We start from the raw sequence: 23,151 nt of genomic DNA on the forward strand, positions 1-23,151 counted from the left end.
CTCCCCTCTGTCATATGGTCAGCTCAGGAAGCAAGATGGCCCTGCAGTCAAACCTGGAGCTTCTCCTTTCCCTGCTGCTGAGGACAGTGCTGTATAGTAGAGCTGCCATTTCGCTGTCTTCTGATACAGTATGCAGCAGAAGAGAATTACCCATGCTGGAAGAAGCCTGTGGTCTGCTAATTAGAGATCAAAAAGCCTTTCTTTTTTGTTACAGTGGTATCTCTTTGCCAGCTAATCAGCATGCAGAGACAATGCCCTGTTGAGCATAAATAACTGTGAAGGCAGAGCTAAAAGAAAATATAAATAATACATAGTTTTTTATGCATTTGAGCGTGTCTGTGTTTGATACAAGGAATATCGTTTTAACTTTAGACTAATTTCATTTCCATTGACTGCAGCTGTGCTCTCCAGTGCTTTCCTCTGTGTGTGTAAGAGGACTAACCTCATTCAGCAGGAGAATATGCTTGCATAAGTCTGCCGGGTGACAGAGGAGGGACAGTCACGAGGCTGAATGGGATGTCCTTGAGAACTGGAGAATATGAGGATCGATTCTCGCCGACACACAACTCTTATTTATAGTTCTCTCTTTTTCTTTAAGCCTGCCTGCCTGTCTGTCAGGTGGCCTCACTAAAGAATGCCTCCTGACAGTGCAGATTATTCTCCCAGGCAGATGTGGCATTTTCACAACCCCTCTGATGGATCTCTGGATTTTTACACTGTCACGGAGTTATAGGTCACACATCCCTAGTGATGGATTATAATGGGTCAGTGTGAGGAAACAGCATTGTGAATCTTGACAGTAGATTATGAGGTGAGAATGCATATAATGATCGAAGGTTTCTCAACATGCACCCGATCCTTTTTAAGACATTTCTTCACATCTTAACAGCCAAATCACAGAGAGAAAAATAGATATGTTAATCAGATAAGCATGCATATTCATGTGCACTCTCTGGGTAATAGATTGAGTGTTGATTTCTGTTGCTGTGGCATAAAGTGGATGCACCAGGCGTCAGCAGAACCTGGTTGGATGGATAAGAGGGTGAGCTTTGATTCCTCCATTAAAGAGACTGCGCCGAGAGGCAGAGAAACTGCTGCGCTGTTCAAACTGCTGGCCAGATAAATCAATCCTTGTGTTTGCATTGTCGAATTCAATGGAGGAAGGAGATGATCAAAAAAAAAAGAATAAGCCACAAATCGTGTCGTGTCCATGCACTCTATGACAAATTACAGTGGAGGAGCTTTTATCTATATTAGCATGAGTAACGCTTTTCACTTAATGTTTTAAGGCTCATCCGAGAGAGATGATGTTACCGTGATGTCAGTTTTATCCTCTCTGTAAGGGTGAATGTAGATGAGATAAGGGAAGGTATGAGATAACTGTCTCTGAAAATATTACAGTACATTTCTTTATCAGATACAGTGAACTAGACAAACTTTTTTTATATTCAAACTTAAAACCACTTTTAAAAAAGGACGTATGTGTAAAAGTCTGGCAGGCGGTAGAGAAGGACAGGAGATGCGCACACAGGTGAGATTCTCCTTCCAGTTGAATATTTTTTCAATACCGTAGATAACCAAATATACATGACATGATAAACGTCAGCTTTCTTTTCACAGTATACAGTTTCAAGGTATATATTCTGCACCCCTACGTGAGAGATGGCTTAGGCCAGTGGTTCTCAAATGATGTGCCACCATCGTGCCAAATCCAGGTGTGCTGTGGGATTTTGTGATAACTACACATTATTATGGCAATATTCAACTGGGCCTATACAAAAAATGATGGATGAATTTTTAACTGACCGCAGCAGTATGTTGTGCTCACTCATTTCCCAATAAAGAGGCAAAATCTAGCAAATAACCTTCACAGGGAGCCTATTTGTTGCTATCCACGCATGGGAATTATAAGTGTGTGACACATCAAAGGCCCTGATTGGCAGCCAGTGTGAGTGTATGATAACATTTAAAAGGAGAAATCTGAGAGTGGGACACTGGATCACCAATGTTACCTGTCTTATTTTTTTCTTATTTTTATTGTCTTATGTTGTGATAAGAGTGACAACACACATTATAGAGACTGCTGTGCACCTATATAAATACAGGTGTGCCTTGTGATTTTGGCTTGCTCTTTGGTGTGTCTTGGGCACACAGTTTGAAAACCATTGTCCGAGACTATTGGGGTAATTCTAACATTCTTAAGCAAACAGCTATCTGATAATCAATTAAACAATCTGAGTAATTTTTTAAAGTGAAAAAGCTCAAAATTCTCCAAACAGCGTCCTAAATGTGAATATTTTTTGTTTATTTTGTTTTATTTTTTTTACTCCTCTATGACAGTAAACTGAATAACAAGACATTTGAAGAGGTCATTCTGGGCATTAGGAACCACTGCTCGACATTTTTCACCATTTTCTGACATTTTAAAGACCAAACAACTGATTCATTAATGGAGAAAATAACCAACAGATCAATCGACCAATAAAATAATCCTTAGTTGCAGCTGTAGTGTGAGATGTGTGTCTATAAGATACTTTATTGACCTTGCACCATCAGTATACCTTGTATCTGGCAAACGTGAAAACTAGACAGCAGCACACACATGCTCGTGGAGGTGTGGTCTATTAAACCTCAAAATCATTTAGTGCACTGCTTTCCAGTAAACCAGCTGAAACCTGAGAAAGGTCTGATTGATCCACTCTCATGTCATTGCCCCTCCATTGTTTTACTTTGGTCTTTGTCTCTCACACACACACTATCTCATCCTCCTTTCTCTTCCAAACAGTCCATCCTCAAGACTACTCCATTGTTCTGCTCTCTGCAGGGTTTTTCGCAAAGTGACTTTGTATTTAGTGCCTTAATTGGTTCAACCTTTTTCACCTTTATCTTTTCACGGGGAGGGTGTGAGGCTGCTGATGCTGAAGGCTGCACTTAGCATCTTTGTCTTATGTGCACACACACATAAATGTATTCATAGGTGTGCACACACAGAGCGCCCGAGGCTGCAGGGAAAAAACATATCAGCAAAATGTACTGTGGCTGTTTATGTGAACTCTGTTGCAGAATTGCCCTCTACAGTGCTTTTATGTGTGTGTGTGTATGTGTGTCTGTGTTTTACAAATGCCCTCTGTGTAATCAAAGAACATTGTGTTGCATGCTGTCCATCTGCACTATCCCTTGTTCTATTCATCTCCCAGACAGGCCTGTTCTTGGCAAAGCTTTTAAATGAAAAAGGAAGTACAGCAGGTAGAAGGTAGCAGCTTTTTCCTTTGCCTTGGCTCACTACATAATAGTTTCCCCTCTGCTGTCAGAACAAGAGATGCTTTAATTGGTTTATCTGAAATATGCTGAAGGTGTGAAAACATAAAGCATCCTTTATTTTATCCTCTGAACCTCATTACTAGTCTTGCCCTTTCTCCTCTCTGGCCTTAGGACTCCCTCATCCTGGAGAAGAGTGACATGCACCACCCAGTCTGCTCCTTCCAGGATGACTTCCAAGAGTTTGAGATGATTGACGACGAAGATGAGGACGATGACGATGAAGAGGAAGAAGATGAAGAGGTTGATCCTGATGCACCCCCGTCCCCCTCCGCCTCCCCGCCCCTCTCTCCTACTCTTGGCACTCTGAAGAGCAGACCCACCACACTGAACCTCACCACTGCTGTGTCACAGGTCAGAGGCCTGAAGCTCTGATCCCAAACACAAATACAGATTATCTGTAGTTGTTAGTCTTTTTAATAGCACTGTGTAACTTTGTTGAATATCTCCCCCTCTCTGTTCTCATCAGGATTCACTGAACAACAACAGCAGTCTGTCCCCAAAGAAAGGAAGCTGGCAGGACTCTTTACGCAAGACCTCACAGGGTAAACACATGATTAATTATCCGTGACAAATTTGGATATGGACTATGAATATCTTTTTTTCATAGGTCTACTGCTTGTGATACCTCACAAAAGATGCTTCTTATTTTGCCTGATAAAATATTGTCAGATCTTTCAAGAAGTTATTAGAGTGAATCGGATGTTGCTGTAATTGTGATGCTACATGAGTTTTTATGCCGTGGCCAGACGCATTTGTCCCATTCTTGTGAACGTGATACCTCAAGAACACCTGGAGGGAGTATATTTTTTGATTTGGCACAAAGGTTCACATGGGCTCAATGATGAACTGATTAGATTTTGGTCATTAAAGGTCAAGGTCACTGTGACCTTGTGTCTGTCTCATTCTCATGAACACTCTGTACATTTCTGTAAATCTGGCACAAATGTCCACTTGTACTCAAGAATGAAGTGATTAAAATTTGGTAATCGAAGGTCAAAGTTCAAGGTCACTGAGACCTCACAAAACATGTTTTTGGCCATAACTCAGGAATTCATACACTATTATGACAGTATTTCACGCAATAGTCTATTAGGATAAAATGATAAAGTGATGACATTTTATATCCAAAAGGTCAGCGTTCATCTCCACTGTGACATCGTTCTGTTCTATAAAAACACTTTTCTGGCCATTATTTAATGCAGTAACACAGGAACAGAAGGCAAGACAGATACCGACTGGGGTGCCCATCTTAAAACTGTGGTGACTGTATCGACGTCCTGTGCTGCTAGGACGTGCTAGCTGCATGTGTCTAAAGGTTTCACACTTTAGAGTATGTAGCTTCTTTGCAGCAACATCCATATTTGAAGCATTGACAACCATCATGGCTGCATATGAGTCTGGACAGACATGGATGTAAACTATAACTGAAACTTGACTGGTCTGCAGAGGCATACAACCACGAGGCAGTAAATCTAGTTTAAAAGAAGCTCAGCTATTAGAAATGACCCTTTACAAACTGCACAGAGTTACAAAATAAATATCCTCTCAACCTCCAGGTCGTCTGTCTCCAACCCACTCATGCCTGGAGGATGGTAGCCATGTGACAGGCCAATGCCCAGTCTCTCCAGTTTCCCAAGCACCAGTGTCTCAGAGCAAAGGTACTCCACCAAAACAGGCAGGGGAGGGCGGGAACCCCCAATCCCCTCACAGGCCCCTCCTCTGCGACACGGAGGGCAACAGGCGGGAGAGGCCCGAATACGGTAACAAGAAGGCCAGCCAAGCAAGCTTAGAGCCCATTCCATTATCATCAGTGTCGTGTAGTGCTGTGATGTGAAATGAAGTGATGTGATGTGACTTTGACTTGTTCAGTCATATTTGTTGTTCAGCAAAACACTGTCATGTTGATTCTTACAAACCCCATTGTGCTAGTCTACTCTGGGGAACAAGATTAGTGTGTTTCTAATTAAGAAGCGTTTGCTGAACTTTTTCATCACACAACCTCTATACTGATTATGAACTTAAAGAAATACTGCATTTTCTAAATGATCATTTGCATATCAATTACTCGCCCTGGTTTAAATTGAATTCATGAAGAATAAAGTTTTTCTCACATCCCTCCACAGTGAACTGCAGTATAACCAAAGTGTCATTTATCCAGTCTTATGCTCAGTACATCCTAAACACATGCATTTTTGCTAAAAAAAAAAAACCCTTAGCATTAAAAACACTTGCACAGAAACAGTCTTTAACTCTGCTTATGTTTGGTAAGTCCTGAGCATACAACTGGATAAATAAGACTTGGATTATACTGCATGAGTTGTGAAAGAGACTGAAAACAGATGCTTGAATAAAGTTTTGTTAAACACGGTCCCCAGTGACTTTAATTCGTGAAGAATGTTAGCCTTTTTTGGATTCGTTCACCATTGAGTCTTGCAAGAAAAACCAAAGCTTTCTTCACAAATTCAATGTTACACAGTGTGAGTAATTGATATAAAAAATATCATTTTGTGGGTGAAGTATTCCTTTAAGAAAATCTTGTCTTCATTTATCATTATTTATGCTCTTTCTTTTGATCTTATTTAATTGTCCAAATTACTTTTGCCTCTGAAACTCTTATGACCTGTCTTCTTTTTTTTGCACTCTCTACATCATGTTCTTCATAATCCTCTATGTCATCCTGTATTTTCATTCTTTCATGGCTTTTCTTGTTTCTCTACTTTTTTTTTTTATCTTCACAGGCTCATTTGGTCAACACAAGTCCCATCCTTGCTCTGGCGATGAACCAAAAGCAGACCCTTCAATTCAGACAACCAGAGTACCTTCTGTAGACGAGCACTCCCAGTGTTCGGACACAGAGGTGGACCATGACCTCAACAGTGACCACAACCACAAACACTCAAACAGGCGTGCCACCGACACTTACACGATCACCAGTGAGTCAGGCGTGGAGCCAGAGAATGACCTAGACCCAGATGCAACCAGTCGCTGCTTGTCATCCACTGCACCCATGGGAGCCAACGACGGTGCTGATACACCTTTGTCTGATGAGGAGCTGGAAAAGGACTTTGAGGTGGAGTTCATGTGTAAGGAGACCTACGATATGGTGTGTAAGGAGAATCCATCGTCATACGTGGAATTCCCCTCCATTGAACCCGCCTCCTTCTCCAGCTACGTGTCCTCCAGCCGCTCAGATGCTCTTGACCAGTCTAACAGTTCAGATGCAGCAGTTTCGGCCATGGAGGGAGCAGCTAACGACTCCACCTCTCCATCCTCAGACCCAGGGATAGCAGATATGAACCAGCAGGGTTACATGACTTCAGACCAGGATAAGGACCTAAGCTCTCCAGGCTCTGACTCTGACATCGAAGGCGAGCTGGAGGCAGCGTTTGCCTGTGGAGGTCCTGTGGTCTCCAACATGATCTCCTCTATCTCAGAGACGGAGCTTGACCTGACCAGTGATGACAGCAGCAGTGGGCGCTCATCTCACCTCACCAATTCCATTGAGGAGGCCAGCTCGCCTACATCAGACCAGGAACTGGACCCAGATACAGAGTTAGAGCAGGACAGTGGCATCGTGGGACTAAAAGCATCTCTACTTTTGGGCCAGCCTGACCCAATCAAAGAAGGGTCTCCTCTTCCTTCTCCCTCACCTTTACCCTCACCCACTATTGCTACACCTTCCCCTGTTGACTCACCCATATTACCTCCTGAATCCTATGATGATGGTCAAGCTCTGATGGGGCTGCAGAATGTGGATGATGAGCTGTCCTTTGAGCACCAGGCCGACCCAGATGAGACTCTGCCTCCAGCCCAACAATGTGAAGACAGTCTGTCTAGACAGATGGTGCTGCAGATAGAACCAGACCACAGTCTGGAGAGCTTCAAACGCTCCTTCTACCTGCCAGTAGGACCCAGGCTAATGCCCAGTGCAGATGAATATGATGGAACCAGTGAGGGAGACTCAGAATCAGAAAGTGAGGACGAGCTGAGCGAGAACTCTGACTCACCCTGGCTGCTCAGCAACCTGGTCAACAGGATGATCTCAGAAGGCTCGTACCCAATCAGTTGTCCCGAGGACTGCTTCAAGAGGAAGGTGTCTGTGTCAGACACCATCTCACCATCCTCAGACATCGGAGATGGAGATGGATTCAATGATGAGGACCAAGAGAAAAAAGCAGGGATGGTGGGAACAGAAGAAAAAGAGAAGGAAGGTGAAGGGTACAGAAAGAATATGATGCAGCCAGGAGACAGGATGAAGAGTGTGGAGTCTTCAAAAGAAGGCCCCAGTCTGTATTTGAACAACCCTACTGGTGATACCATAGCCCCTCTGATCTTGGAGCACTGTGCAAACAATGGGAGGGGAACCACAGATTTCAACTCCTTGTATACCACTAAAGACTCTGAGAAGAACTTCACAGACAATCCATCTAAGAACATCAGGAGACAGGAGGAAGATGAAGAGCCCAATAATGACTTGACGATGCTGGAGGGGAGGAAAGATATGGACTCACCAAGCCTCAGTGAGAGTGTGGTCAGCGACAAGGACGAAGGACGAGAAACTGAGCCCAGGCCAACGAGCCGTTCCTCTGCTTCTCTTGAGCGTATCACTGAGGTTAAACACAGCCTGACATTGGACATACCCACCGCCCAGACTAACCGCTGCTTCAGTCTCACCTACTCCACAGACAATGACGAAGAGGAGGATGACGGAGACTCTTACCCATTCCTGGGTGGCCTGAGGAAGCACTCCTACAGGGGTAGTGACTTAGAGCTTGACAGTTCACCACCCATTGATGCCAGTGTGCAAGACCATTCCTTATCTGACCATGACCTTCCACTGTGTGAGAAAGATCTGGCTCTGAGACAGCCGAATGAAGATGATGGACTGGCCTATGACTCCATGAAGTATACGCTAGTGGTGGATGAAAATACTACGCTGGAACTCGTCAGCCTCAGAAGGTATGCTCTGACAATGAGATGTGTGAAAGCTAAGAATGAAATGGAGTATGTGTGTTCAGATTGAGCAGAACAAATGGATGATTAGTTTCTTTATATTCCTGTAAGAGGTAATATTGTGAAAAATGTCTTTCAAATGTTTTAATTAAACACTACCTTCTATAGGGTGTGCCTTCTCATGGTAAATCAAGCAGTCTTACTGTGTCTATGAATGTCTAGCCCCAAAAACTGACATTTGAAACTGACAGACCTTGTCCTCTCAGGTGCACCTCTGTTCTAAGTGATGACAGTGAGCTCTCCACGCTTTGTGATGAGGAGCCTTTGGGGACGGGAGAGGAGGGCTATGGTCGTGATGATGATGAGGTGAGGCCAGAACTTCTCAGCTCTTCTGAGGACTCCTCCCCTGAGGCTGACCTCCCGTTCTCCAAGAAGTTCCTCAATGTGTTCGTCAACAGCACCTCCCGCTCCTCCAGTAAGTTCCACACAAGGCTATTCAGACACTGTGGAAGCAGGGAGGGGGTTTGTGGCACAACTTTGCCTACTTCCAAGGGGCATGGAGAGGGAAAAGAAGTCTAAAGAAGTCAAAACTCAAGCAACACTTGCAGCATAAGAACAGCTTTATTGTAAGGCCAAAGTGCTTTGGCTTGTGACCTTCACCAGGGTCATCCATGATGAAGGCCACCACCAAAATGCATTTGTCTTACAATAAAGCTGTTCTTTATGGTACAAGTGTTTCTTGAGTTCTGTCCATACATCCCTCTGGAAAACTCTCAGATATGAACTTGAAATCAAAGATGTAATATTTAGAAATCAAGGGAATAGTGTGACAATTTGGGACAGGTCGAGAAGTTAGATGAGAAAATCTACAACTCTTGTATATGTCAAGTAAAGTTGGCATGGAATCAAGAGGTCGGCATTTGTCAAGTTAGTACCTCTAAAGCTTACTCATTACCACATTATATATGCTTGTTTAATTCAAAGTAGTCCAGCACAGAAACCCCCGTAAAACCAAAACTTGTCAGTTTTACACTTCCGTTTGTTGATTAGTGATCTTCAAAGGTGGTAGTAGTCAGATTGTATTTACCTTTGGACAGAGGTGGGGTGGCTGTTTTCCCTATTGGGACAAGTTTGCCTTTAGGGCAGGTGTAGGCAACTTGCAGCTCCGGAGCCACATGAGGCTCTTTAGCCCCTCTCCAGTGGCTCCTTGTGGCTTTACCAAAAATGTATATGGAAATGAATAGTGGGTATCTTTTAAAGTTTTAATTGTGATTTGTCATTATTGGAAGTCAAAGGTGATTCTGATATTGTCAAGTTGTAAAAAAATGTGTAGCCTATACACCAGGTTTAAAAAAAACAAAAAAACAACTAAAATATGTGTCATACATCTACAGCCTGGTGCCTTTTTCTTTAACTTTTATAGAACCTCAGTAACGGTGGCTGGTCTTGAGTCTCCTGAGCAAGACTCCAAATCTGAAGAAGGAAAGTCTCAGAGGAAAATAGAGAATTTAGTAGTGATGGACAGATTGTTTTTTTTGCTTTCACCAACAATGCTACACAGTTAAAGTACCAAATAATCAGAAACAACCCACTGCTGGGTATCCACCTTGTGGTAAAACATTAATTGCACCAGAGGACAATGTTTTATTATATTACAGTAAAGGTTGCAGACCCCTGACCGGGGTTTTCTGCCAGAAAGCTTTTTCTTGATTTAGTTTTGGAAAATGATCATGGTTTAAAGCACTGAAGGCAAACTTCTTCCTGTGTCTGGTTGTTATGCTAAGCTAAGCTAACCTCCCCCTGACTGCACATATGAAAGTAGTATTGATTCTGTCATCTTAATCTTAACAAGAAAGTGAATAAGTGTATTTCCCAAAATTTGGAACTATTCTTTTAACTGAAGCCAGTGTAAGTTATACACCATACAGGTTATGGCCCAGCAGTATTATTGCTAAATTGTCCACTCAGGGTCCTTCGATTGATGATACTGCACTGGGCTTTAACTCATCACTGTCAATATGATACATTAACATGTGATCTAAATTTGGCAGGGAGCCCACACAAGACCTATGGGAGGGCTCTGCTTCCCAGTACATCCATCATCAATCAGTGCTCATGCTTCAAGATTCATATCCCTAATGAAGGGTGATTTGCATAATGAAAGGCTCATTACAAAGGCTTTCGTTGCCATTTCTTTTTTTACAAATCCAATTAGCTTCCATTTGGATGCTCCTCACGTAAAGTTTACTTGAAATTGTTCTCTCAACAAGTAACAGGTTAGAGAAAAAATAATTCAGAGTATTTCATTTTGGACATTTAGCCTTCAGTTTTATTTGGAAAAGGTAGTATTCAGGGTCTAACCAGTGTCTGTTGTCACATAGGCACAGAGTCCTTTGGACTTTTCTCCTGTACCATCAATGGAGAGGAGAGGGACCAGACACACAGGGCAGTCTACAGGTAAGACAATCTACAGTACCCTCATTTTTGATAACGGGACATCAGTGGGAGCAAAGTGAATCACAGCAAAAGGCACATTTCCTAATAAAAGATTACACAATTGAGCAGTTGCTTTCATTGATTGTAGAAACAGTACGGTGGAATGAATTATGAATGCCATTAGCTTTAATTTTCAAATTACCATTCTGTGTCCGGGAGAGAAAGTCCTTGTGTGGGTAAACAAAACAATATTTCTTCGAGGTTTCACTAATTATGTTATTGAGGAGGGCAGATGTCCAAGCTACAGCTGGGCTCAAGAGCTGCAGGGAGACCAGTAATAATCACATCAACCACCACCTGTGTCTGTGCTTGTGTGTATACAAGAGGGAGAGAGAAAGCTACATGCGTCTCCCTTGTATACACGTACATGTCGTGCATGTATAATTATGTATTTGCTTCACCATAGTCCTCCTTCACTAAGTGCTTCCCCACATTTAGAGCTCTTTGTCTCCCTCCGCCCTCCCCACTGTCTTTCGCTGTCAGCTGCTATCACTCCTCTCTCTGTTTCCCAATGGGAGTCACCTGAAACCCAAACAGATGCTTCCTGATCACATTAGCTCCAGTCTATAGGATGCCTGGCAGCAGGGATACCATGTAAGGACACAATGTTTAACAGAGCTCTCTTTTCGTCCTCCCCCTCTCTGCTGCTCTCTGCAGGTTCATTCCCAGACATGCAGACGAGCTGGAGTTGGATGTGGATGATCCTTTATATGTGGAGGAAGAAGAGGATGACTACTGGTACCGAGGCTACAACATGCGGACTGGGGAGAGGGGTATTTTTCCTGCCTTCTACGCCCATGAGGTCATTGGTCAGTCTAAGGAGTTGTTGGGTAAGTTGAGAGATGCATCCACTGTTTTTTCCTCTGTCTCGCTGTGAAGGTCAAAAGAGTCACATGTTCTGTATGTGTGTGTCCACCTTGCACCCTGTAGGAATGAAACGAAATCCAGCCTGGATTGAGACTTTCAGCGTTCAGTTTTTGGGGTCTGTTGAGGTACCTTATCACCAAGGCAACGGTATTCTCTGTGCTGCCATGCAGAAGGTAAGCTTATTGTAAACACAGAAAAAAGACACAAGCATGTGTGTTACACTGCGTGCACCATTAAAACATGTTTGTCTGTTAGATCGCGATATCGAGGAAACGGACGGTACATGTGCGACCTCCTTCTCTGTGTGAACTGGAGATTAGCTTGCAAGGAGTGAAACTGATCATGAGCCTGGAGGATGAATATGACACCCTCGATGAGGTATGGCAGAACGAATACATGAATCAAAACATTCAGTCATCCATCTCTATTTTGAGGAATAATCTTGCCTTGATTTGACTTTGTTCTTTCTTCTTTTCTGTCTCTGCATCTCTCTCCATCTTTAGTATGACAGATGTAGTCACTTCTTCCAGATGAAGAACATTTCGTTCTGTGGATGCCATCCGAGGAACAACTGGTAAATACACACATTGGCTTTCTGTCCTGGTGTCACCAGTATATAGTTGAATATCCAACTGATTTCATCATATTGTTTTCTTCTCTCTGTAGCTACTTTGGCTTCATCACCAAGCACCCAATGCTGAACAGATTTGCTTGCCACGTGTTTGTATCCCAGGAGTCCATGCGACCTGTAGCAGAGTGTGTTGGGTGAGTCCAAATCACAATATCATATCAATTACTCTTTATCAAACATATACCAAGGAACAATAATGACTTTACATCTCTTTTGTGTTTATGTGAGTTTGTTTAATTTGATATATTTACTCCACCTAAACTGTTAATGCACTTTAAAGAAACTGTGTAAGCTTTAGTGGCATCTCGTGGTGAGGACTGCAGATTGCAACTAGCTGAAAATTCTCCCATGTGCCAAGCATGAACTCATAGTTAGGATTCCTTCCGGTATTCATTGTTCAGGAGTTTTTTCTCGTTTTTATCCACAGAGGTCTCCTCCTCTCCAAAACAAACAGGCCCGGTGATTAAAACCACTAAAAATAAGCAGTTTCACATTTCAACACATTTGTGTCCCTCTGACGCTGTTTGGCTTGTCTCAGATGGCCCCCTAGTGCAGCACCTGCTAAAGTCTGCTCACCTTTTTTCTCTGATAACATAAGATCCAGACATTCAGAGGCCAACTTTTTTTTTTCCAGTTGCTGTTTGGCTTGTCGCTGAGGGGCTGCTAACTATAATGGCCGAAACGAAGTGTAAATAACACTATCTAGAGCCAGTATTAGCTTAATCCGTTCTGGGAGACTGTAGAAACATGGCGGCACAACTTGGGGAACTTTTTGAACGAGGAAATGCTCCCTATGTAGATATAAATTGTTATTTTAAGGTAACGAAAACATGATCAGTCTTTGTCAGATGATTATACATTAAAGACTATGCTATATTATATTTCATATGCCAGTATGTCACTCTAAATCCCACACACTGCACCTCTAATTGTCAGAATGCTGAAAATTCTGACATTGATCGAAGTTTAATATAAGAATTATAGCCTTAGATGTGTGCATGTGGAGAAGGTTAAATAATGATCACAGGCTTAGTCATGACGGATTCAGCCTTACTGGGTTTGAATAATTAAAGATACAGATAGTTCACTGTCTCTGGATGGAGCGAGGGCAGGCAGCAGAGCATGGGATTGGTGGAACTGTTTAATCTTACCCTCATGTGATTCAGTGAGAGTGGTTCTATATATTTACACTACAATTATTTTGATTAAGCATTCCTCATGTTGGCACCAACCAGCCGTTTCTTAGTAAACAGTCAGAGCGTGACTGTGTAAAATCTGTTACTACAAGAAGGATTACTGTTAAAGGCTGTCCTCTGATAGCTGGCAGGTCGATCTTTAATCATCTGTCTGTCTTTTCCACAGACGAGCCTTCCAGGAGTACTACCAGGAGCATCTGGAGTACGCCTGCCCCACTGAGGACATCTACCTGGAGTAAGAAGTGTTGCCATGACAACCAACTTCTTTCTCTGCAGCTTGTGTATGTTCATCGAGTTTGCCACCAGAGGGAGCTGTCAGTGGGGTTTTCTCTCCATTGTAAAATACTCTTCTGTGTCCCACCAACACTGGGATCTTCATTTCTACAGTATGCTAGGCATTTGACTGATTTCATCCATCCCTCTCTCTTTGTTTGTTTCCATCATCCCGATGGAATCGATTGCCTGTTTCTTTTATCTTTTTCTATGATATAAAACTAAGACGCTGAGCACCTGTTTATTTCAAGGTTCCTCTTTTGAAATGAAAACAATATACCTACTACTGCTGTTTCACTTTTCAATGCATGGCTAGTAGGGTTACTGCACACAGACACACCAAGAAATACACATATCCAAGTGAATGGCAAGCAGCTCAACAATCAGTACGGGAATGGCGTGGAATCAAGAGGTCGGCATTTAATTAACTGTAAATATGTATTTGTTCAATATTGACAAACTGCTAATTTGATTTCTACTGATAGTGACATTGGAGCAAAGTAGAGAGAGTACAGTGAACTGTCCTTGGTCCGAGCTTACCCCTGTGTCGCGTACAAGACGTAGTGTGTGTTGTAAATACATGTATAGAAAGTAGACATACAGGCGCCTCATCCAGACTAATTAAGAAACACTCACAGTTGAGACTGACGGAGGCGGGGGGGTTGTTTTGTTGTGGGTATTAATGGCTCACTCTGACAGGAATAACTGCAGGTGTAAGAGCTTTTAGAGTTGTAATGATCTTTGAATGTCACCAGCCCCGCAGACATTTGATTCAGTTTGGATTAGGTGCAAGTTAAGTGTCAGCACATTTGGATGATATGACAGAATCATTTTACTTTTGTCCCGTCCTCAAAGTTGCACTGCTTGCTGACCTTCACCGTGGCGAGCTTTCATGGGAAATCACTCAACTGTTACAATTGCAGATCATAGATCACTGTATGCTTTGCTATGATTGATGTGACTTTCAGGTCTAAGAAAGCAATGGCCCTCTGAAAAGCCATATTCTCACACCTCCGACTGTTTAACTCTGGTTGTCAGTGACATCCTAGTCTCCGTTTTCTTTTGACTTGGCAGTTTCAATGAGGGAAAAGGAACGACTAGACTGAGCGGTAGCCACATGTCAGTGCGAGCGTCCTGCTAACACTTGGTCCTGGTATCACAATGTAATCAAACCTTTAATAAAGCATTAGAAGGGAGGTTTTATAGTTATGTAAATGGTTAGACTTTGATCTTGTTTTTTAAGTTAGACAGATAAAAGTGATGGCCACATTTACTTATTGCTCTTAGTCTGGTCAAGGGTTGAAGTATCATTCACACATCAAATGATAACCAATTCTGGGGTTGTTGTAACATACCACAGCTTACAGTCTAGCACCTTAAATAGGGGAGGGGGTATATTTAAAAAGTGATGCACTCACTACAGTCACCGGAAATTTCAGGCTTTACCACCCCCAACCATCTCCATTGTTCTTTCAGACACTGTTGAGCATCTTGTTGTGCTGCTTTCAGTCACAGTCCACCAGAACAAACACCTCAGTTCACTGTTGATATGGCAGGAGGGAGGTAGGGTGTTATCTACATATGTATCGCTGTCAGTTAGATCATGTATATACAATAGCGAATCTAAGATAGTGCTGTGTCCTTTATGTTGAGTATGTTATGAAATGAAATTAATATGTACATTAATTAAAAATAAATTAAAAAAAAAAAGAAAGATCACAACCAGACAAAAACCCCTGAAAGAAAACAAAAACACGTAAATATCTGTGATCTGCAATAATTTTATTTCAGTGTCTTATGTTTCTACACACAATGTTAACTCAGTATCTGTCACACAGGTGGCACTCGGGTTCCTGCCAATTCCATTAATCTCTACAGACAGGCTTCAGCAGCACATTTAGGGCACATTTGTGAGATGTGACATCATTAGTGTGTGACACACCCACCAGACTACTGACCAATCCGCTGTTAGAGCTGAATAGTGACTGAGTCAGCCGCCACTGGAAAACTATTATTGCGTCTTGCCGATTATAGTAATAGCCTTTGAGCTCCAACAGTGTGACTCATCTCTGATCTGTATCTATTTGCTTCTGATTATGTTTTTCTATCTTGTTACAGCCTAGTTAAAACCCTTCTTTCCACACAGCTACACAAAGACAAACTCTGAGGATGAGCTAGTCCCATATAGCCGCTGAGACATACATTAACAGTTAAACCAAACTTTTATTACATTAACAAGATTCTTCACTGTATACCTAGAGCAAAACAGTATGTGACAGAACAAACATATCCTATCTTGTATCTTTAAAAACAAGGACTTGTAAAATTAATTAAAATTCCAGGGAAAAACAACAAAAAAAAATTGACAAAAAAATCACTCTGCCTTGTCATGGGTTTGGTCTTATGAATAAAATATATGCTTGATGTCCGAAACCTTTAATGTTGTCTTTATTGTTCACATCCACTCTTGACTATTTGTGTGATTAAAATGTGTGCAAAAATATTTTCACATAAAATCCATACATTTATTCAAAATTTTATGAATAGAAGAATGTTGAGGTGAACATTAAATATTAAATCATTGAATAAAAAACATGAAATAGTCAGGAAAAATACAGTACATTGTTATACATTAATTCTAAATGTAGCCAACATTAAGAAAATCATCTCCTCACTGAGGAAACAGATTGTTTGGACTGTTACTCTTCAGTATGAACGGTAATTAAATTCTAGCTGTCCACAAGCAAGTAGCGATGCATGACAATATCAGCATCACATTGTGTGCATTCATGGAGAAATCTTGAGGCAAAAATCAGTGCAGTACCTCCAGCCTCTCCCACACTGTCATCATTAGCAGTTGTGAGAACTCGTCCCATCAACACCTGCAGCAGCTGGGTTTGGGGCTACACTGAGGATTGCAGCAAGGCTCCAGGTCCGGGTCTATTCCTTTTGATATCTGACTCTCACCGAACACCATGGTGGCTTCAAATTGCTCCTTGATTTTCTTGATCCTCTCCACCAAAGCTTGGAGGTCAGGTTTTCCAAACAGGGGGAGGGGGTAGTGCTCCGAGGGGTCGGCCTCCAGGTCAAAAAGAAGAGGGGGGTCGTGGGCCTTGAGGACTGCGAACACTGGGCAGTCTTGGTCCGGGGTAGTGCCGCTGTGGGTGGCACCTTATGCACAAACATGGACAAGAAAGATTCAAAACCATTTCAGTTCTGACTGTGATTATGCTTCTTGACTTTGAATTAATGCCTGCCCAGATCCATTTTTTGGCGTATCCAGATTATATTCAGATGGATTTTGGAAAGTCTGGACAGCACAAAAAACACATGAAATGCAAACTGGATCGAAACATTTTGGGCGTGGTTTGAAATGTGATTCCAATCAGATATCTACAGATGCGTGTCAGTCTGGAAAATTTTGCTGCTGTAATTGAAATTTAAAGTGTCTTTTGCATCACTCGCAACATGACACATGACGACAATGTCAAATCCAGAGTGACGGAAGTGCTGAGCACACCTCATGCTGCCAGTTGCAAAGCACTATTGAGAACAATATGGAAAGCAACAGTGTATGGACAGAAGCCGAAATTAATTGTCTGCTGGCGCAAAGAGGACCTCTATTTCTCATGCTTCCGTGTTGGAAAGCCACCTAACCAGCGTATGGTTACAACAACCCATGCAGATAGTTTGACAATGTATGAACACATAAATCAGATCTGATCACTTTCAGATAACAATGTGGAAGTCTGTCTTACAGATCTTATCTGAGAAACAAATCTGATTTGCCTGCAGGCTGCACGTAGCCTAATTGTGTCTATAAACCCTGCTGTACCTCGTGTATAGAAGTGGGCCTTGTACTTCCCCAGCCTGAGAGCAAACAGGCCGTACATCTCACTGGGATCTGTGGGGTAGAACATCATCGTCTCCCTCTTACTCTGCAGAAAAAGGATCAGAGATAAAAATTAACACGTCAGCTTGGTTTCCACATTTTAAATCTCTAGAGAGTGTGAGGTGCGATGCAAATACCTTTCCTTTGTTGAGAAGGATTTCTGTCATATCGACTCCATCCAGCATCACCTGAGGCAGTTTGGCTCCTGCCAGACTTGCTATGGTTGGGAGGATATCTAGAGTGCTGGCCATCTCATGGGTCACACCTGCAGAAATGCATAGAGAAGAGCAAGCAGCAGCAATAACTAAAAGGATATGTGCAGATGAGTTTGCAGTCATTACATAATGGCATTTATTGTCATAATGTAGTTAAAGGAGACCAGTATGGCCTGGAATGTATGAAATCAGTGTGAAGACTTGTGATACGCTTCTGAAAATTGTCAGTAAAGCTTAGTACACATGACTGAAATATGCAAAACCACAAGTATGGTCTTCAACAAAGAGCTCTGTGTGGAAAACTGTGGTTCAGTGCAACAGAAACATTTTTATCTATAGAAATATAACTCAGTCTAAACTTGTGGTGCAGATGACTGAAGTGTCCTGACCTGGTTTAATGGTCCCTGGCCAATAGGCGATGGCTGGCTCTCTCATGCCTCCCTCATATGTTGTGCCTTTACCACATTTCAGAGGGCCTGCGTTACCTCCACGCGACATACGCATCAGCTCAGGCCTACACGCAGAGACAGGAATAACAGATCAATACATGCAATATCATAAGACAGCAATAAATGAAACATAAAAGAGGGCACAGATATAATGCAACCTTTGAACGGTGGAAAAACACACTACTGTACCACAGCTGTGGAGAGTATGAAAGTAACTACAAAAACAAAACAGGCCACATTCATGTAAAACAAACCAGGAGCAAAAACCAACCCGTTGTCTGAAGTGAAGAAGATGAGTGTGTTGTTAATCACTCCTGTTTTCTCCAGGGTTGTCAGCAGGTCTCCTATTGTGTTGTCAAACTCAAACAGAGCATCGCCAAATGGGCCCCTTACAGAGCGCCCAGCTGCACCTGGACCTGCGTACTGGGGGTAGTGGGTGTGCTGTAGGAGGAAGTAGAAGACGGTGTTTAGTCTCTCACTGCACTAAGTTACTATATTCCTATATTCCATTCCTGAGATAATATTGCACATTTCTGCAGAAACTGCCACCTCTAAAAACTACACACTTCTTTCATTTTAATTCAGATAAACTGTGAATATTTTTCTTTGTTTTATTTTTCCTATTTTTATCATGACTTTATTATATTCCATATATATGTCTCCTGATTTTGGCAATACTTTATATATAATTTCCTTTTGTCTAACTATGTTTATGTTATGCAAAAAACACCAAAGCAAATTCCTTGTATGTGAAAATCTATAAACTGGATTCCGATTCTATATAATCTATTTACATGGGTTTGAAAACACTGTGGACTATGCATTTTTTTAAAAAAATGCGTTTAACTGGCCAGGAGAGAGCTCTTATTCTGCACTGACTGTAAGAGAGGTACACTATGTGTATAGATAGACTGTTCTTGTTACTTACATGTGAAGGATAGTACAGGAAGAAAGGCTGCTTTTTCTTGGCTGATGTGGTGATGAAACTGGTTGCAAAATCACTGTAAGCCCTTTCCAGATCCAGGAAGTTGACTGGTTGCTGCTTGATGACCTCATTGTGCATTAGTGGGACAGTTACAGTACCAACATCACACAATCCAAAACACTTAATATCTGGAGGGAAGCAGGTCAGGTTCCTACAGGGGCCCTGGGAAAGAAACAAGGAGACAGAAGAACAGATATTAAAATAAATATTGCGAAGAAGAAATTACATGATGCCCATTTTTAACGAATACCATCAGATATTACACCCATCTAAATTCAATCGCACTGACCATGTCATGGGAGTAGGGGATCCCCAGGTAGTGGTCAAACCCCTGCCTCGTTGGAAGAAACGTCCCATTGGCCCCAAAACCTAAGTGCCACTTCCCTACGGCAGCAGTGGCGTAGCCAACAGGTTTCAACACTTCAGCAATGGTGGTCTCATTCAGAGGAAGACCACCTATAGAGCCTGGGTACAACACTCCTGGGTATACACCTGAGCGGGTCTGATAGCGTCCTGTCAACAACGATGCCCTGGAAAACCACCGAAACAAAGCAAGACTGTTACTTAAGTCAGGAAGGAAGGACTGGCTAGTATGAGATGTGTAGACAAAAGGGTTGGGTTATACAAGATGTGGCTAAAAGAATCTAAAACATGTAATATAACTGTCGTTGGTAACTTTTCTAAAATTACTTCAATCAAATGTCTTTGTGCTCTTGAATTGCTTCTGATGCTATTACCGCATGAGGATGGAAACAACCAAATCCAAGCCAAGGAGTCTTTAACCCACCTGTCAGTAATGTCAATCACTGCTCGTGAACTGGGGTCAGACTGTCAAACAGCAGCAGCACTGATCAAATATAAATCAAGATTCTGTCACTACGTTGCCTGTTTCTCGCCTCAAATGTTTTCAGAAACGTATTTTAGTGTACTGTTTAGCCGCACAATGAGAAAGTTGGGTGACAGTGGGCAGCTTGGTAATTAACATTTTACAGCTACAACGATACATCCGTCCATCTATTTTCATCCGCTCATCTGGGGCTGGGTCACCAGGGCAGCAGGCCAAGCAAAGCAGCAACGCTTTCCAGCTCCTCCTAGGGGACCCCAAGAAGTTCCCAGACCAGATGTGATATGTAATTCCTCCAGCGTGTTCTTGGTCTCCCTCTGGGCCTCCTACCAGTGGGATGTGTCGGAACACCTCTAACGTCAACCTCATCCTTGATCAGATGCCTCAACTGACCCCTTTTGACTTGAAGGAGCAGCGGCTCTACTCCGAGCTCCCTCCGGATGTCCGGGCTCCTTACCCTATCTCTAAACAGTACACTAAAATATATCTTAAAAATGTATTGGGGCGTCGGTGGCTTAGTGGATAGAGCAGGCACCCCATGTACAAGGCTGTTGCCACAGGGGCCCGGGTTTGACTCCAGCCTGTGGCCATTTCCTGCATGCCCCCCACCACCACCACCACCACCACCAACTTGTCTGTCCTGTTGATTAAAGGCTAAAATGCCCAAAAAATATCTTTCAAAAAAAAATGTTTGAAATGAAAAATAGGCAGCGCAATAACAGAATCTTGACAGGACTGACAGCTGTGTTAGAGACTCCTCGCCTCTGATTGGTTGTTTGCATGGTAGATTCTGCCAGATGCCACAATAGGAGGATGGGAGACATGATCTTTTCAGCCGATCTGTCTGTTATAATACTGTGTATATGTAGTGATAGTTTCAGAAAACATGTCACAAAGTTATTTTCATAAAAGTTACAAACTGTAACTTTAATTCACAAATTAATCCATCCATTTATCTTTTTCGACAGGGAGATATACTCCATTTTGAGCAAGGCGTTATTACGCCAAGTGAGACTGTGAATTAAGGATGTGGATGATGGATGGAAATGGTGCAGAATACGCACAGCAAAGGAACAAAAGTTTATCCATACAATGACTTTCCACAGCAGTGCTCCTTTTTGAGGGTGCAGTATAGAGTGGAAGTGACAAGGCACTGCTATAAAAATGTAAATGTGCAACAATGCTGGATAAGTGTGTCGTTCAGTTTATGACTCTCAATTCCATTCTCATTCACTGTGTTCAAAATCTGTTAAACAAAACAATCCTGAGGTCAATCAAATAACATGACAGTTCCTTTTTTGATTGCTGCGTATAGTTGTTTTTGTTTCCTCATTTCTCTCTGAAGCAACAGGATCTGTTTTCAGGTCCTTTTTCCAGTGTACTGTCTAAAGCTGAATGTTACAATGCTGTAATAAACTGAAGATATCAGTGTAAGCCACATTATGAAACACAGCAGAGTTGTTATCAAATTGTAACACCGTCTGATTATTTTAAATTGCACCTCTACATAACACACACACACACACACACACACACACACACTGAATGAACTAGGCTGGATTTATAGTGTGTGTGCTAATCAGCAGTGACTTTATATTAACCACTTTATCTTCATCTCCTATTGTGTAATAATCTCAATGTGGCTCACACTTCTGGTGATATAGTTTAATGCTTCAAACAGTTATTGCAGTATTAATATAAGAGAGCAGAATCCATTCGTTAGATCCTGGGAAAGATGCACAGTAAAAGATGTGTATAAAAGGTCAGACGCATTTCACACACTAAATGTTACTTTTACTCCTCTGTCTGCTCTTACACAAATGATTATGGAGTGCAACCACTTGCTGTAAGGTATATTTAACCTTCAGGAGCATCATTACAAAGTCAGAGAGGGTGAAGTGTAACATTAAGGGACTTAACTGGACTCTAACATTATCAAAACGTGTGGGCACAGATTTAAAAAATGATTTGTTTGTGCAGCAGTGATAAGCTCTGATTCTCCCTCTCACACAGCATCAATCCTGCATGAATCACAGACAGTGCAGGTACCTGGATGGGGTGCACACAGGGCTGGTGCAGTAGAAGTCTGTAAACCGGAGTCCTCCCGCTGCCAGGCGGTCCAGGTTTGGAGTGAGTGAACTGGGATGTCCATAACAGCCCAGGTCTCCGAAACCTAAATCATCTGCGAAAAGGAGGACGAAATTGGGCGGTGAAGCCGAGCAGGTGCAGAAAAGAAAAATGCAGAAGAAGAGGCTGGTGTCCATCCTGAGCTGTCTTGCATCTGTCTGAAGTTCCGGAAGAATCCGCTAAAGCCTGCAGGGAGGAACCAAAACAAAACGTCACGTGTTTACTTGCGGAAACTGTCGCGTAGAGTTGACGTCACGCGCGACTAGGAAATGTAGTCCACCGGAGCAGCCTACATGGTGCGGGTCAACTTATTTGTTTTTTAAATGGGGGAAATTGTGCTTCTTCTTTTTTTTTTTTTAAATCATTTTTGAATGAGGACCAAGTTTGACTCTGTCCTCACTTCTCCATACGAAGGTAGGTATTAACATTGTCCAACATTTAACTGGTTAGACTTTGATGGCTCCTAACACATGAGTTTGTATAATTTGTCATGTGGAGACACACTTGTCCCATTTCTCTGTGTCCACTGTGGCAGGACAGGCTGTCCAATACGTCCTCAGCTATTTTTGCTTCCTGCTCTACGTCTGCTGTTTTGTCTCTTGACTGAAGTTGTTAGTCCGAGGGGCCTGCGGCTGAGTTTCTGTCCTCTGAGGCAACCTTGGTTTCTGCCACTGATTCGACCTGACACATGGTCAATTACGCAAACAAGAGGAGAAATAAATCGCTGGTGCAGTGCTGCAGGAGCCGCCGGTTTGAGGAGAAATGGACGTCACAGCTGATTTTGTTACGTACAGACTACAGTCCAGCACTGGGCCCTACTTATTTATTTATTCTCAGGGCCTTGCTTCAGTGAGGTGGACAGGAAAAGAAAAGGAGGGTGCTACCTGCATTCAAATGAGCTG

At 42.4% G+C, this 23,151-nt stretch overlaps 2 protein-coding genes across 3 annotated transcripts in view; one reads left to right on the forward strand and one right to left on the reverse strand.

The window, feature by feature from the left end:
* mapk8ip2 (mitogen-activated protein kinase 8 interacting protein 2) overlaps positions 1–15,425 on the forward strand; it is a 37,527-nt gene extending 22,102 nt beyond the window's left edge. Inside the window, exons 3-14 of one of the 2 annotated variants that reach the window (XM_049573011.1) lie at positions 3,433–3,672; positions 3,788–3,863; positions 4,878–5,081; positions 6,060–8,280; positions 8,541–8,749; positions 10,656–10,731; positions 11,428–11,600; positions 11,701–11,810; positions 11,893–12,015; positions 12,141–12,211; positions 12,304–12,402; positions 13,631–15,425. In XM_049573011.1, the coding sequence (XP_049428968.1) occupies positions 3,433–3,672; positions 3,788–3,863; positions 4,878–5,081; positions 6,060–8,280; positions 8,541–8,749; positions 10,656–10,731; positions 11,428–11,600; positions 11,701–11,810; positions 11,893–12,015; positions 12,141–12,211; positions 12,304–12,402; positions 13,631–13,703 (3,675 nt within the window). In that variant the 3' untranslated portion in view covers positions 13,704–15,425. The remainder of the gene's footprint in view (positions 1–3,432; positions 3,673–3,787; positions 3,864–4,877; positions 5,082–6,059; positions 8,281–8,540; positions 8,750–10,655; positions 10,732–11,427; positions 11,601–11,700; positions 11,811–11,892; positions 12,016–12,140; positions 12,212–12,303; positions 12,403–13,630) is intronic. The other variant, XM_049573012.1, reaches the window with a different exon arrangement.
* Positions 15,426–15,502: 77 nt separating this feature from the next.
* Positions 15,503–22,440, reverse strand: arsa (arylsulfatase A). The gene is made up of 8 exons (XM_049573014.1): positions 22,172–22,440; positions 19,568–19,808; positions 19,222–19,440; positions 18,565–18,734; positions 18,234–18,358; positions 17,767–17,894; positions 17,573–17,675; positions 15,503–16,908 (listed from the first exon to the last, which is right to left on the reverse strand). The coding sequence occupies exons 1-8, from the start codon at positions 22,384–22,386 to the stop codon at positions 16,613–16,615; spliced, it is 1,497 nt and encodes a 498-aa protein (XP_049428971.1). The 5' UTR covers positions 22,387–22,440; the 3' UTR covers positions 15,503–16,612.
* Positions 22,441–23,151: the final 711 nt, after the last annotated feature.

The sequence above is a fragment of the Epinephelus fuscoguttatus genome, linkage group LG4 (genome assembly GCF_011397635.1).
Source record: "Epinephelus fuscoguttatus linkage group LG4, E.fuscoguttatus.final_Chr_v1".
NCBI lineage: Eukaryota > Metazoa > Chordata > Actinopteri > Perciformes > Serranidae > Epinephelus > Epinephelus fuscoguttatus.

Coding starts and splice junctions, on each gene's coding strand:
- arsa (XM_049573014.1), bottom strand. CDS start 22,386: ATGGACACCAGCCTCTTCTTCTGCATTTTTCTTTTCTGCACCTGCTCG. Junction 19,809..22,171: donor CCTGTGTGCACCCCATCCAG/GTACCTGCACTG, acceptor GTGGTTTTCCAG/GGCATCGTTGTTGACAGGAC. Junction 17,895..18,233: donor GCCAGGGACCATTAAACCAG/GTCAGGACACTT, acceptor GCATTTCTGCAG/GTGTGACCCATGAGATGGCC.